Below are 16,201 nucleotides of genomic sequence, written 5' to 3'. Positions count from 1 at the left end.
CTACAATCACAAAACCCCGGGGGGTGGGGGGATTCTCTTGCATAGTGCAATTTCCTGTTCAAATTGAATTACTTTGGTAAATAAACCCCCTTAAATCAAAGAGCCAATACCAACCTTATTTTGTTTTATTTTTTATTGATAGAGTGTTGATTGTAATGTAAGAGAATTGTTTAGGATTATTAACATTTTTTTTTTCATTGTCAAAAAATACAGCAAGTGATGCCAACATTTCTTTTTAATCATTTCTAATACTTTTATACTGTATTGAAAATGACAGACTTCATGAGCTACCAGTCTCATAAATGTACCAACATCCCTATTGATCAATGTATACACAAACTCTGTTTTGGTGGGACCTTTTAGCTACATTTAATAATTAGCCAATGTCCATAACCCCCTTTGATCTTCCCAGGTTCTGATTCAACCTACCATATGACCTATATTTTACATTTTGCCATTTTTAATAGTAAACATAATGTGTTTGTAGACCTATGATTTCTTTCTACATGTTTCAAGAACTGCATTCACTTCCTTAGGAGGTATATGATGATAAGCATGAAACTCAGAGAGTAATCTGCTATAATAAAATTACAGTGCCATATTTTTGCTCACACGTCCAAACCAATCCATCAATGGGTTGGGAGAGAAGGAGGAACCCTCAAAGAATGCTACTTCAAAAATGGGCTCCCACCTTCCATCACTAGTGTCCCTGATATTCAATTAGCCCTGAGAAGTAAGGGATCCATACATACAGCCATGGTCAAAAGTTTTGAGAATGACACAAATACTAATTTTCACAAAGTCTGCTGCCTCAGTTTTTGAGATGGGAAATTGCATATACTCCAGAATGTTATTAAGAGTGATTAGACAAATTGCAATTAATTGCAAAGTTCTTCTTTGCCATGAAAATTAACTTAAAGGGTCACTAAAGGAATTTTTTTTAGCTAAATAGCTTCCTTTACCTTACTGTAGTCCTGGTTTCATGTCCTCATTGTTCCTTTTTGCTTTGAAGTTGCTGTAATCCTTCTCTGATCTCCACACTTCCTGCTTGTCTGGCTCCTTATGAAAAAACTCATGCGAGCTTCTCACTGTGGTCCATGATCAAGAAGGTGTGATTACTGTGTGTCTAAAACTCCTCAGAACCAATCAGATTCATTTTAAAAACAAACACTGCCCTGTGTTTGTTTGTTTTTTGTTCTGTGTGTCTCTGTACTTCACAGAAACATGAAACTAGTTTAAAAACAAAACTAAACTGCAGGCACATTATATGATTGCTTTTTATCTATTTTTAATAATTTTTAAAAGGAATCAGTTAACTATTATGTCTCTATACCCTTTAAACAGTCATTTCAGCAAAAACATTTTTTTCCTTTACTGCTCCTTTAATCCCATAAAAAAAATTCCACTGCATTTGTGAAAAAGGCTTTAGGGTGCCCAATAAAGTCCAGCAAGCGCCAGGACCGTCTCCTAAAGAGGATTCAGCTGCGGGATCGGAGTGCCACCAGTGCAGAGCTTGCTCAAGAATGGCAGCAGGCAGGTGTGAGCGCATCTGCACGCACAGTAAGGCGAAGACTTTTGGAAGATGGCCTGGTGTCAAGAAGGGCAGCAAACAAGCCACTTCTCTAAAAAAAAAACATTAGGGACAGATTGATCTTCTGCAGAAAATATGGTGAATGGACTGCTGAGGACTGGGGCAAAGTCATATTCTCCGATGAAGCCTCTTTCCGATTGTTTTGGGCATCAGGAAAAAGGCTTGTCCGGAGAAGAAAAGGTGAGCGCTACCATCAGTCCTGTGTCATGCCAACAGTAAAGCATCCTGAGACCATTCATGTGTGGGGTTGCTTCTCATCCAAGGGAGTGGGCTCACTCACAATTTTGCCCAAAAACACATCCATGAATAAAGAATGGGACCAAAACACCCTCCAACAGCAACTTCTTCCAACAATCCAACAACAGTTTGGTGAAGAACAATGCATTTTCCAGCATGATGGAGCACCGTGCCATAAGGCAAAAGTGATAACGAAGTGGCTCAGGGACCAAAACGTTGACATTTTGAGTCCATGGCCTGGAAACTCCCCAGATCTTAATCCCATTGAGAACTTGTGGTCAATCCTCAAGAGGCGGGTGGACAAACAAAAACCCACTAATTCTGACAAACTCCAAGAAGTGATTATGAAAGAATGGGTTGCTATCAGTCAGGAATTGGCCCAGAAGTTGATTGAGAGCATGCCCAGTCGAATTGCAGAGGTCCTGAAAAAGAAGAGCCAACACTGCAAATACTGACTCTTTGCATAAATGTCATGTAATTGTCGATAAAAGCCTTTGAAACGTATGAAGTGCGTGTAATTATATTTCACTACATCACAGAAACAACTGAAACAAAGATCTAAAAGCAGTTTAACAGCAAACTTTGTGAAAACTAATATTTGTGTCATTCTCAAAACTTTTGGCCACAACTGTACTATCTTGTTAAAGAATGGCAAAAACATACCCCCTCCACACATCATGTGTGCAGCCAGCTTCTTATTTGTAGCATACGGTCTTAAAAAACAATAAGATTCAGATACATATTAGACAGTACATTATTGCAGCTCCTATAATAGGGCTTTTCGATTATTAAGACATATATGACTGCTTATAAAAGCAATACATTGCAATCTAATATAACGATTTCTATAAAAGAAAGTCATGTTTCCAAAAGAATCGTTAATGGTCAATTTGGTATTCCTACAAAGTAAGGCTGTTTAGAAGTGAAGAGAAATGGACGAGGCCCTTACAATTTATATCAAGATGTTACTTTTTCTGTGTTTCTCACCTGGTAATGAAGAAACTAGCAATATTCAATAAGCTAATAAAATCTGCTGTAGGTAACCCAATTGTATCCAACCATCTATTATTTACATTAACATGTGTGCAGATATTTTTTTTTTTCTAATATGGTTGATCAAATCTTGTTTAAAAAAGGTATCGGGGTCCATAAATTTTAACCTGCAGACATGTTCTGAGTCATTAAAAAGATGCGGAAGTTCTAACAACACATTTATCTGCATACTTACTTCAGATGAGTGATTTTGAAATATCGAATCCATAGAATCAATGTGATAGCCAGGCAGCTGGCATTTAGAAAAGAAAGATTAACCAAACGTATGTAAAATGTTCCATTCTTTCTATTTGATAGTAATTATTTAAAAACCAATGCCTAAATTCAATAAATGCATCTGTATTTAAAAATGTCACACGTTCTTGATTTTTCTTTTTTTTTAGATGTTTTTAAATATGAATAATATCACATGTGAAGATCTGGTTGAATTTTTTAAGATTACTTTTAAGCTTCAAAATATTTCAATTCCAATGGATACTAGAATGCTACTGTGCTCTTATTTTGAGTCGTTGCACCTAGCAAAAATAAGAAATAAATCTGAAAGTATTTCAGAGTTTGTAAGTATATGTTTCTATGTTTACTTTTTTAAATTACATATGGCAATAGTTGATCTTCTCCTTTGTTGTAAAATATGCTGGTCAAATACTGTATACACTGATATTTAAAAACCAGCACGTTTTATTCATGAAGACAAGTACAGTAGGTGAACCCGATTTTGTGTCAATCTCGCTCTCTTTCTCGGCGAGATTGAGCACCTACTTGCCCCATCGCGGGAGCCAGCGCCGAGCTGGCTTGCCGCGATGGAGACAGAGCCGTCATAGAAGCGACGGGAGATCCGACTTGGATTCCCGCCAATTCTACACGTGTGCGGCGTTTGTTATGAATCCTGAGGGGGAAGTCCCCGCCGGATTTTAAATAAAAATCCGGCATGGGTTCCCCCCTCAGGAGCATACCGGGCCCTTAGGTCTGTTATGGGTTGTAAGGAGAGCCCCCCTACGCCGAAAAAAAAACGGCGTAGGGGGTCCCCCTACAATCCATACCAGACCCATATCCAAAGCATGCTACCCGGCCAGCCAGGAAGGGAGTGGGGACGAGCGAGCGCCCCCCCCCTCCTGAGCCGTACCAGGCTGCATGCCCTCAACATGGGGGGGTTGGGTGCTCTGGGGCAGGGGGGCGCACTGCGGCCCCCCCACCTCAGAGCACCCTGTCCCCATGTTGATGAGGACAGGGCCCCTTCCCGACAACTCTGGCCGTTGGTTGTCGGGGTATGCGGGCGGGAGGCTTATCGGAATCTGGGAGCCCCCTTTAATAAGGGGGCCCCCAGATACCGGCCCCCCACCCTAAGTGAATGAGTATGGGGTACATCGTACCCCTACCCATTCACCTGCAAGAAAAGTGGTAAAAACACAAATAAACCACACAGGGTATTAAAATATTTTATTAGTCTGCTCCGGAGGCCTCCCCTGTCTTCTTTATTAGCTCTTTTACCAGGGGAAGCTTCTTCTTTGACGTCTTCGGGTGGGTGGGGGCCGCCGTCTGGTTCTCTTCCACCGCCGGGGGGGGGTCGCTTTTAAAAAAGCCCCCACCCCCCGGCGGGTTTCCCACGTGGGTAGGTATCACATGGGTAGGTACAGAGCATGATGGGACTGTGAGGCCTATATAGGTCCGATGCAAGGCGCGCATCCGTCATTTCAGCGAGAAGGACCGGCGTGTCAACATCGGGAGAAGAAGAGAAGTGAAGAACATGACGTCACAGCACGGAAGAAGAACTCACAGCACGGAAGGAGAAGAAGACGTACAGCACGGAAGAAGACACCGGACAGCGAGACGAAGAACCGGGGTGCGCCGAGTCAACAGCGGAGAGCGGCGAACATAGAAGGAGACCCCCGGAGAGTTGAGAAGACCCCCCGGATAGCGGAGAAGACCCGTCGGGATAGCGGAAGAAGAAGCCCCCCCACCGAAGACGCCGGAGGAAACCCGCCAGGGGGTGGGGGCTTTTTTAAAAGCGACCCCCCCCGGCGGTGGAAGAGAACCAGACGGCGGCCCCCACCCACCCGAAGACGTCAAAGAAGAAGCTTCCCCTGGTAAAAGAGCTAATAAAGAAGACAGGGGAGGCCTCCGGAGCAGACTAATAAAATATTTTAATACCCTGTGTGGTTTATTTGTGTTTTTACCACTTTTCTTGCAGGTGAATGGGTAGGGGTACGATGTACCCCATACTCATTCACTTAGGGTGGGGGGCCGGTATCTGGGGGCCCCCTTATTAAAGGGGGCTCCCAGATTCCGATAAGCCTCCCGCCCGCATACCCCGACAACCAACGGCCAGGGTTGTCGGGAAGGGGCCCTGTCCTCATCAACATGGGGACAGGGTGCTCTGAGGTGGGGGGGGCCGCAGTGCGCCCCCCTGCCCCAGAGCACCCAACCCCCCCATGTTGAGGGCATGCAGCCTGGTACGGCTCAGGAGGGGGGGCGCTCGCTCGTCCCCACTCCCTTCCTGGCTGGCCGGGTAGCGTGCTTTGGATACGGGTCTGGTATGGATTGTAGGGGGACCCCCTACGCCGTTTTTTTTTCGGCGTAGGGGGGCTCTCCTTACAACCCATAACAGACCTAAGGGCCCGGTATGCTCCTGAGGGGGGAACCCATGCCGGATTTTTATTTAAAATCCGATGGGGACTTCCCCCTCAGGATTCATAACAAACGCCGCACATGTGTAGAATTGGCGGGAATCCAAGTCGGATCTCCCGTCGCTTCTATGACGCGCTTGCTGGGATGTGCTGTCACTATTCCAGTGAGTGCGAGATGTCGGCGAGATCTCGGCACCATGTCGCCGAGAATCAGCGCGATGCTGTCGTGCTAAAAACACTATCACAAACACCTACTGTACATGTCAAATAAATTTTGCCTATGTGTAAAAAGGTTTTAGATTCTTTTTACACCATATTTAGGATAAGGTTTTTTAACTTTTCCTGGAAATGCTGGTTGTTATTCCTTCTTAACTCTCCATATGCAAACTCATGACTATAATTACATAGGGACCTCTTCAACAGTGTAATCTCTTACTCACAGAACAGAAAACATCAGGTTCGGTGAAGTGGGAATTAGACAATATATGCATTGTCTGTCCAGTGGTGTGTCATGTATCAAGTTTGTGACTTTTTTTTTTCCCGTCCCCTGAGTTTGCATGCCGCAACATTTGTTTATCAGTGCACTTGGGATAGTTTTTCACCTATAACAAATATATAAAGGTGTATTTATTAAGATTGGCAGATTTGATGTTTGTATCAATTCTAAATGGTGAATACAAGGCTGACAAATACTACACATACTACAAACACCACATCTGAAGGTGATACAAAAAAATTGATTAAGGCTGGGTTCACAGCAAGGGTCTGGTGCGTCCACGTTCACAGTTTCAGGTCCGATTTCAGCCTGATTTTTTAGTTTGAATATGGACCTGAAAAGGACCAAAAGATGCACAGGACCCCTGTGCAAATTCGCACCAGAGCCACAGCGGAGATATGTGAGCCGGCTCCATAGAGAGTCGGGCACAATCTCTTACCATGCAAATTGTATGCGGAGAAACCTACCTGCAATTCACATAGCCTAAATCTGGTAAATCCAGATCACAACATATTTTCTTTTCAGTGTAGAACTACAAGTCCAGGCACAGGATGTGTAATACATGCAAATCTATTGCTCTTGAGCTATATAATTGCCAAATAGCAACTTGCACTATATTGCTGGATACAATAAAAGAGGTGCAGCACTTAATTAAATAAAGTCTAAATAAATCAAGTAAAAGTTTATCACGAGTCAAAGTGATCTTGTAGTAATTTCTGGTATGCTGGGTAGAAAAGCCATCACAACACCCAAAAATACTGACTCTTACTCTAAACAAAAGGAGTATGCACAATGAGAAACGCAAAAATAAAGCCAGCGATCCTCAGCAACAAATGGATCCACTCCACCATTGGGCTGATCACAATGCACAGATATTGATATCAGTATTCAAACTCCACCATCGAACGCCAGGAAAGTCAATAGAGGGTCCTCACTACAACAATGGTACTCTCAGAGACAAAGAGAAGGATACTCATTGCACAGACATCCAGTAAATGCAATTTTATTAGGTAAAAAGATTAAACTCACAGCGTTTCCAACCAACAAAATGGCCACTGCATTCTGGTTCATGTTCACATCACACTATCCAGCTCCTCCCTATGCATTTTGTCATCAAATGATGTAGTCAGGGGTATAGCTTAGGCCCCTTTCACACTTGTGTGACTTGAAAGTCACGTGATTTTTATCTATTTTTAATCAATTTTAAAAGGAATCAGTTAACTATTATGTCTCTATACTCTGTAAACTGTCATTTCAGCAAAAAAACATTTTTCCTTTACAACTCCTTTAAGGGCAGACTCCTTTTTCCGGGGTCCTTGGCCTCGTGGCCCTCCTGGCGCGAGGTGGGTGTGCGTGATTCCAGTCTCAGGACCACGTTGGTCTGAGGCTGTACTGGCTGGGGCCTATGGTTCTACAAGGGATCCCAAGCTGTCCATCCAAGTGGGGGAAGCTTCTTAGCGAAGGAAGGGGGAGGGGGAGGACCTGCCCTGGAGGAGACCAAGCAAGGCAAGCTGATGTCTCCGGATAGGCCTGGTGACCTCGTTAAGGAAAGGGATCCATTATGTAATTTGTCTTACAGCCCGCCGGGTTTGCTTAAAGGCTCTTTTGCTGTAAGGCAGGAAGTTTGGGACTGAAATCCTGTGGCAGAGCATTCCTGACTATGCATCCTGTGTTCTCAGACGGTCTGTGGCAGAGACTGTTTTCTATACTGTCCATGCATCACTCAGGCTGCTAGGCCATGTGAGAGGGGTCTATCCGGGCGAGCAATACCCACTCAGGAGTGAGTGGTAAATACTGGAACTTTGAATACTTTTTGTGCATTCTGTACCGCGTACCTGAACCTTCCCCTTCTCTCTATACTCTCTACTTCATTCACAAGTTTTATGCAGCAAAAATAAAGCCTACAGTTGAAGGTTTTACATCTTTTGTGGACATTGCAATTTCTACAGACTTCCTCCCCTGGACAACGAACTTAAGGGTAACGTGTAAAACCCAAAATCTAAACCAGCAGCTCCTACAGGGGTAGTTCTACATCTGTATGCTCTGTTTTATGCATTTTTGTTCCTCCTTTTTTTTTTTTCGTATGTTGTTATATGCAAATATTTTCAAAATAAAGATTACCGTATTTTTCGCCGTATAAGACGCACTTTTTCTTCCCCAAAACTGGGGGGGGGGGAAGTTGATGCGTCTTATACGACGAATACACATTTTGCCTGCATTAAAACTGCATGTACTGCGAGCTGTGGGGACTTCTCTGACCCCCCCTGCACGGCCAGGCTGTGTGTGTTCGGGCTTCCCTCTCCCTCCTGTAGCGCGCCTTGTCCCCCCCTCCTGACAGTCTAACCACGTGCTGCCCCGGCTGAGCTGAGCTGAGCTTACCTTCTCCATCAGTGCGGGCTGTGCCTCCCCATGTCTCCCCAAGCAGACGTACGGTAATCCTTGCTGGGCAGTGGACAGCCTCAAAGGCAGCACAGGAAAAAAAACACGGCTCTGAAATAGTGAATGGAAACACAAGCAAGGTTCAATGCTTTTTTCATGCAGCGTGATTTGATGTCTTAAAAATGGTGAAAGGAGACCTTATGATGAAAGCTTTTTACTGTTTAGAAAGGTGTTTGGTTTGAGGTATTGTCCAATGGGAATGGAAATGGAAAAAAAAAGAGTTCTGTCATATTTTTATTTCTATCTGGGGCTTTCTGTCTAGTGACCCCCATTTTCAACATTCCATTTCATTATTATTTCCAACAGAGCCATCAGTGAAAACATTATAGAGCTTTTGAAATGTCCCTTCGATATTCAAAGTAAAACATTTTGTCTGGACTGCAGATTTAAACTTTTGTAACAGGATATGTGACACACATTACCTTTAACTCCCCTTTTTTTAGAATTCGGTGGATGGATCACCGGCAGAAGAATTCTCAAAATGGCAAGGCATACACCATTTGCTTCAAGAATATATAGATTTGAGTTACAACCTAACCCATATACAAATATCAGACACTTTTCTATTGCAGAATGTATCCTCATTGTAAGTATATTAAAGCTGTTGGCTCCAAGTTGTTACAGGGGAAATTTCGTGTAAAGACATGACTTTTAGGCCTCAATCGCATAGACATACCTATCTGTTTATTGCATGGGATGCACAGGAGTTCACATTTGTTGTACATGGTCAATGGTCCCAATTTGTCAGCCATGTAGGGATAGGGATGTGCACCCACACTGATATAGCTGTTAAATTGGACCCGCAGTTGTGTCCGTACAACCACTGCAGATCAATAGGCATGAATAGGACTGCTTGCACACAGATTCACAGCCTTGTCATCCAGTGTGGACAAAGATGGCCTTTTGTGTTTAGGCACTCCCTTGTGATTAAAGACTTATAGGTAGATTCAGGTACATTGGATTAAAGTTACGGCGGCGTAGCTTAGCGTGTTTAGGCTACACCGCCGTAAATTAGCTAGACTAGTAATGATTCTTAATATACTTGCCTGCTAATATACGGCGGCGTAGCCTAAAGCGGGTGGGCGTAAGGGCGCCAAATTCAAATGTGTTGGAGGGGGGCGTGTTTGATGGTAATGAGGCTTGACCTCACGTTTTTTACGTTTTTATTTAACTGCGCATGCGCCGGGCGCCTACATTTCCCAGTGTGCATTGCGGCTACGTACGCCGCACGGGCCTATTGATTTTGACGTGGATGTAAACTACGTAAATCCCGATTCGCGGACGACTTACGCAAACGACATAACAAATTTGAATCTCGCGGCGGGAACGGCGGCCATACTTTAACATTGTTATTCCACCTAATAGGTGGAATAACTTTAGGCCTGCTAATGCCTTATGGAAACTGCGTAAATCGACTGCGGCGGCCGGGCGCACATTCGTGAATCGGCGTATCCCCTCATTTACATATTCTACGCCGACCGCAATGGAAGCGCCACCTAGCGGCCATCCAAAATATTGCAATCTAAGATAGGACGGCGCAAGCCGTCCTATCTTAGATATGTTTAAGCGTATCTCTGTTTGAGCATACGCTTAAACATAGGTCGGCGTAGATTCTGAGTTAGGTCGGCTTATCTACTGATAAGCCGGCCTAACTCTACCTGAATCTACCTATTTATGTTCAGTTTTAAAGGCTTTTGTGGTTGCCTTTTGTATTAACTCCATCCAGGCATAAGCACAAAGAGATTAACATCTATTAGTGCTGCATATAGAATTTTTGAAGATGTTCCATGGAAAAGATGAATCCCATTAATTCCTATATGGACATAGTGTAGTTATTACTATTTACTATTACCAACTATTAAATTATAGGTATGAAACTAATACGAATTTATCCGAAGTTACGAATTATCCGAAATAACGTATCTAAACAACTGGAACGTAACAATCTAATAATAATAATAATAATAATGATAATAATAAAAACAATAAAAATTAAAACGCTTTTAATATTATTATTAATATTTATTATTAATTTGTTCCATTCCATTTGTTTAGATGTGGCATTCCTTATTTTGGATAATTCATAACTTCAGATAAATTTGTTTGATTTCAATGGACAGGAGTGGTGGATGAGTGGTACACACACCGCTCCTTCACTGCTCCAAAGATGCTGCTATTAGGACTTTTTTTACCGTCCTGCTAGCGCACCGCTCCAGTGTAAAAGCCCTCGGGGCTTTCACACTGGAGAGACAGCAGCGGCTGTTTCAGGTCTGTTTCAGGTCGCTTTGCAGGCGCTATTATTAGCGTTATAGCGCCTGCAAACCGACCCAGTGTGAAAGGGATCTTAAAGAAAAAGTCTAACTAGAAGTTTTATAGAGTGTGTTAAATCCCTCAGGGAACCCTTTGCAAATAGCACATGTCCCTGTTAAAATTGGTGCTGTGGTTTCCAAGTAGCATTATTGCATAACTAGCCCTTCCCACAACCCAACGACAGAACATTGCATCTCTCTTTTCTGTGCAGCCCATGCCTCCTGTGTTCTCTCTATTTTTAAAGGACTAAGCCCACAACCTCCCACAGTCCCCTCTCCATTCTGTAGCAGTGACTTCTCTGCTCTCTTTGCTACTGTAAAAAGACGGAGCCTGCTAACTCCTACAGCCATCAGCTAGGTCTGAGGAGATTACTACTGTACTGGCTGGCAGCTTGTGTTGTGTTAATGACAGCAGCTGGACAACTGCACTGTCATTCACAAAAACTCAAGCCAAGAACAGCACATGCTGGCAGCTACTACATTTGTCGGAGAGAAACTAATGTAGTAGCTACCAGAGTGGGCTGTTGTTGGCCTATATTTTCATGAATGACAGCACTGCTCCCCAGCTGCTGTCATTCAGACAAAACAAACCATCGGATACTACTGTAGTCATCTCCTGAAAACAAGAGTTTTTGGGCTCAGTCTTTTAACCACTTAAGACCCGAACCATTACGCAGGTAAAGGACCTGGCCAGTCTTTGCGATTTAGCACTGTGTCGCTTTAACTGACAATTGCGCGGTTGTGCGGTCGTGCGATGTGGCTCCCAAACAAAATTGGCGTTCTTTTTTTCCCCACAAATAGAGATTTCTTTTGGTGGTATATAATCACCTCTGCGGTTTTTATTTTTTGCCCTATAAACAAAAATATAGCGACAATTTTGAAAAAAATATTTATTTTTTTATTTTTTGCTATAATACCCCCAAAAAAAGATATACATTTTTTTTTCTCAGTTTAGGCCGATACGTATTCTTGTACAAATTTTTGGTAAAAAAAAATCGCAATAAGCGTTTATCGATTGGTTTGCGCAAAATTTATAGCGTTTACAAAATAGGGGATAGTTTTATTGCATTTTTATTAATAATTTATTTGTAATACTAATGGAGGTGATCAGCGATTTATTTTTTTCATGACTGCGGCATTATGGCGGATACATGGGACAATTTTGACAAATTTTTGGGACCATTGTAATTTTCACAGTGAAAATGGCAATTGCAGTTTGGGAGTTAAACACTAGGGGGCACTGAAGGGGTTAAGTGTGACCTCATATGTGTTTCTAACTGTAGGGGGGCGGGGCTGGACGTGTGACGTCATTGATCGCCTTTCCCTATATCAGGGAACAGACGATCAATGACAGCGCCACAGGGAAGAACGGGGAAGCTGTGTTTACACACAGCTCTCCCCGTTCTTCAGCTCTGGGGACCGATCGCGGGACTCCGGCGGCGATCGGGTCCGGGGGTCCCGCGGCGGGGTTCACGGAGCTTCGGACCGGGTCGCGGGCGTGTGCCCGCAACCCATGGCTGGGCACTTAATGAGGACGTACGTGCTTGTGCTCAGCCGTGCCATTCTGCCGACGTATATGTGCAGGAGGCGGTCCTTTAAGTGGTTAACAGGAGCAGAGGAAGCAGAGGTATACGGCTTCAGTGCTGCTCCCAGCCCCACTTAGAAACACCCATCGTTTGGGCTTTTGTATGGAGAGGAGCCACTGACAGTAATATGCAAGACATTTTATTTATGATTCACAGCCAAAGTTTTTAATGGGGCAAGTGCTATGTGCACTGGGCCCCCTGAGGGATTTAACACACCTTTTTAACTTCTGGTGACAAATCTTCTTTAAATCTGATTTATTGTTGGATGGATTGTGGCCTTTTTCATTTTATTGTGTTCCATTTATTGTTTTGCCAAATAAATCTATAAATATTGCATGCTTGTTGTATTATAACAATATGTTTTTGTTTTTTACCAATCCAGATTATCATATATTTTAGATGAATTGGGTACAGAAATAGGTAAAAGTCCATCGTGGGAGAAAATTACTGAGTTAATTAACCAGGCCTGCATATCTAATGAGAGATATACAAAACATAAAAACATCAACTGTTTTGGTATGTTTATGAATTGTTTTTTTTTTTGTACAATATATGAAATTGCCATGATAATGCTGTGATATGATTCAAATATTTTCTGTGGAAAATTAAAGCAAAAGGTCCACACTGCTCTTATAGTATACAAGCACAGACTGAAACACATGCTAAGTCAATGTCAGTATGTTGAAATGCATTAATTAATGACAAACGTTGCTTAGATTTTACAGTTTTTGCAAATAGATGCCACATTTGTTCTCCATCTGCTAAGAACTGCTTAAAAATAAATAAAAATGTTATCAGACTTTTCTTTGGTACGTTTAACATAATGCACAGGTGCCCTAATCTACACACTTTGGCTGTTCTGTAAGGTTGGAAAAACGTACTTAGACTTAACCATATGCTTCAAATCTAAAACCAGAAAAACAAACTAGTCTATATGCTAGTCCACATGACCTTCAGTTGGCTGATATGTAGTCCATCAGATAAAAGTTTATAAATAAATCAATAGGTGGTTCACATGTGCACCTAGGTCACTTTAATCCTTAAAAGGATGTTCAGAAAACACACACCTGTGATCATACTGCAGGCATGTAGAGCGGGCACACAGTTCCCCTGCTAGACATTACATAATGAATAAATACTACCCTTCTACAACAATAAAACAATTCATGATTGAAATACATTTTTAAAGTAAAAAAATATATATAGATACAGTGCCTTGCTAAAGTATTTGACCCCCTTGAACTTTGCGACCTTTTGCCACATTTTAGGCTTCAAACATAAAGCTATAAAACTGTAATTTTTTTTGAAGATTCAACAACAAGTGGGACACAATCATGAAGTGGAATGAAATTTATTGGATATTTCAAACTTTTTTAACAAATAAAAAAACTGAAAAATTGGGTGTGCAAAATTATTCAGCCCCCATCTACAGCATGGCTACCACAGCATCTTGCAGCGGCATGCTATTCCATCTGGTTTGCGTTTAGTTGGACCATCATTTATTTTTCAACAGGACAATGACCCCAAACACACCTCCAGGCTGTGTAAGGGCTATTTGACCAAGAAGGAGAGTGATGGGGTGCTGCGCCAGGTGACTACCTCTTGAAGCTCATGAAGAGAATGCCAAGAGTGTGCCAAGCAGTAATCAAAGCAAAAAGGTGGCTACTTTGAAGAACCTAGAATATGAAATATATTTTCAGTTGTTTCACACTTTCATATTAATGAAAATAAAGAAAACTCTTTGAATGAGAAGGTGTGTCCAAATCTATCTATCTATCTATCTATCTATCTATCTATCTATCTATCTATCTATCTATCTATCTATCTATCTATCTATCTAGGAACATATTTATAAAACGAATTTAAAATAATGCTCACACATTTCTGTGGATCAGAAAGACTTGGTAATACAAAAGGTATAGAAAAAAAATAGATAATAGTAATAAAAAATAAAAATGGAGGACAATTCCTCAAAAATGTATACTACTCATAATTACTCGTCCAAAACTAAATGGATTAATAGATGGATAAATAAATAAATAAATAAACGGTGGTGGTGGTGGTTGGGGGGGTAATTCTTACAGAATCTTCTTTTATCAGACTGCTTACTTTTGGGATGTAACTGTGCCATTTTTGTGCCAGTTGACATCATCGATAATGAAGTTCATACCCTTTCTCAACAAACATGAGTCAGTAACTCTGCTTGTGATAGATAATCTGTAGTGTTAAAACAATTCCAAGCAGTTCCGCAGCCTAAAAAAAATGGCTGTATGGGATATTGTCCTTGCACTTGGGGTGATGGCAGCTTTTTAAAATGCAAATATGAGTTCTCAGCAGTTTTTTTTAAATGTGTCTTAGAAATGATCTTACCATCTTGATTCCAAGACAACTTAAAATTAGGAAAACCAGGGAGATGGCATTGACAACATGCATGAACTTGATATCAAGGTGTACGTTTATCAAATAGAGAAGACCCGAAATCACGGCTGATCTCTCAGGTGTACCAGTTTATGAAGCTGAGATTAGGAGTGGAGAACATGTTTTTTTACTTCTCATCCAGGACACTCCCTTCTGTCATTCACTTTTACACAGATGACCAGTTTATGAAGGTGAGATCTAAAGATCTCACTGGCCATCTCTGTAAAATATCTTCTCCCAGATTCTCTAGCCAAGAGGTGGAGAATATGGGTGAGAAGCTGATGTGAAGGAGGCTTCTTTCTTCCTAATATCAGCAATAGCAAGTGTGACAGGAAGTCAGGTAAATTTTGTGGGTGTTGTCACAGACGGGACATACATTTCTGCCTTGTTTAGACAAAACACCAATTGTTATTAGGCGTCGGCTGCAAATGTAGCCAGGAAAGGTCTAAGGGCGTTGGAAGGCTTCAGCTGTTCGGAATGAGGCAATTAAGGCCTCTATAAGTAGTCCAGAGGATTACCACTAATTGGCTGCATCCTGAGTCTTTGTGAGTAAGGAGAGCAGTGCCAGAAAGTCTTCTGAGGAGGTGAGGAGAGGATTCATTTTTCTGTGTGATAAAAATCAAAAGACTATTGTTTTTCTGCTGTATGACCAGCACTGTCTGCCCAGCACTAGGCTGAGCCAGACTCCATAGATAGGTTCCTGTGTGGAAGGTAGACGCCCAAAGTGGCCAGGGTTTATTTTATGTTTGATTTTGTTTATGCTGTTTGGATGCTTGCACTTGTTTCCAGCAAGATGAAAGAATAAACCAAAATCTTTGTTTTCAACTGTCTTCGACTGCCTGTCTGTATAAAATTAAGTGTGTGATGAACCCATCCAAGGGGTCACACACCCCGCTACTGAGCTAACCCCTTACACAAGCTTAAAGATTGATATAAATAATAACCATATATGTTTATGTGTGTATATTGTGTGTTATATATACACACACAGTACAAACACACAAGTACACAATATAGTTATAATGTATTTTCTTTTAGGATCCATTCACATCTAAGCAATGCAGAATTGTTGGCAGAATTTCGCAATTCTTGCCACGATTCCAATTTGCTGTAAAATTCTGTCAAAATAACCAATGCGTTTTTGGGTGCCATTCTTTGTTAACGGTACCCCAAATGCAGACATGCATTTTGCCACACATTTTGTCATTTGACAAATACACTAGAGGAGATCGGGTAATAAACCCTGGGACTTTAAACGGTGTCAAGGTATAAATGGATCAGAGAGTAATAATATAGATAAAAATATAATTTATTAGAAAATACAATATATCAAAAAATTGAAACATAACAATAATGATCCTTGTAGTCATATAGCGGCTTGGATGGAACAAGCAACGCCCAGACCTGTTAGAAAGTGCCCGACATGTTTCGCTATAAGCTTCATCAGG

The 16,201-nt window shown here is 41.8% G+C and overlaps 1 protein-coding gene across 1 annotated transcript in view; it reads left to right on the top strand.

The window, feature by feature from the left end:
* ABCA13 (ATP binding cassette subfamily A member 13) overlaps positions 1-16,201 on the top strand; it is a 410,714-nt gene that overhangs the window by 337,000 nt on the left and 57,513 nt on the right. The window contains exons 12-14 of the mRNA XM_040354439.1: positions 3,265-3,438; positions 8,884-9,026; positions 12,718-12,851. Coding sequence (XP_040210373.1) covers positions 3,265-3,438; positions 8,884-9,026; positions 12,718-12,851 — 451 coding nt within the window. The remainder of the gene's footprint in view (positions 1-3,264; positions 3,439-8,883; positions 9,027-12,717; positions 12,852-16,201) is intronic.

The sequence above is a fragment of the Rana temporaria genome, chromosome 5 (assembly GCF_905171775.1).
Source record: "Rana temporaria chromosome 5, aRanTem1.1, whole genome shotgun sequence".
NCBI lineage: Eukaryota > Metazoa > Chordata > Amphibia > Anura > Ranidae > Rana > Rana temporaria.
Note: the sequence above shows the minus strand (reverse complement) of the source record. Positions and strands in the feature narration are given on the sequence as shown.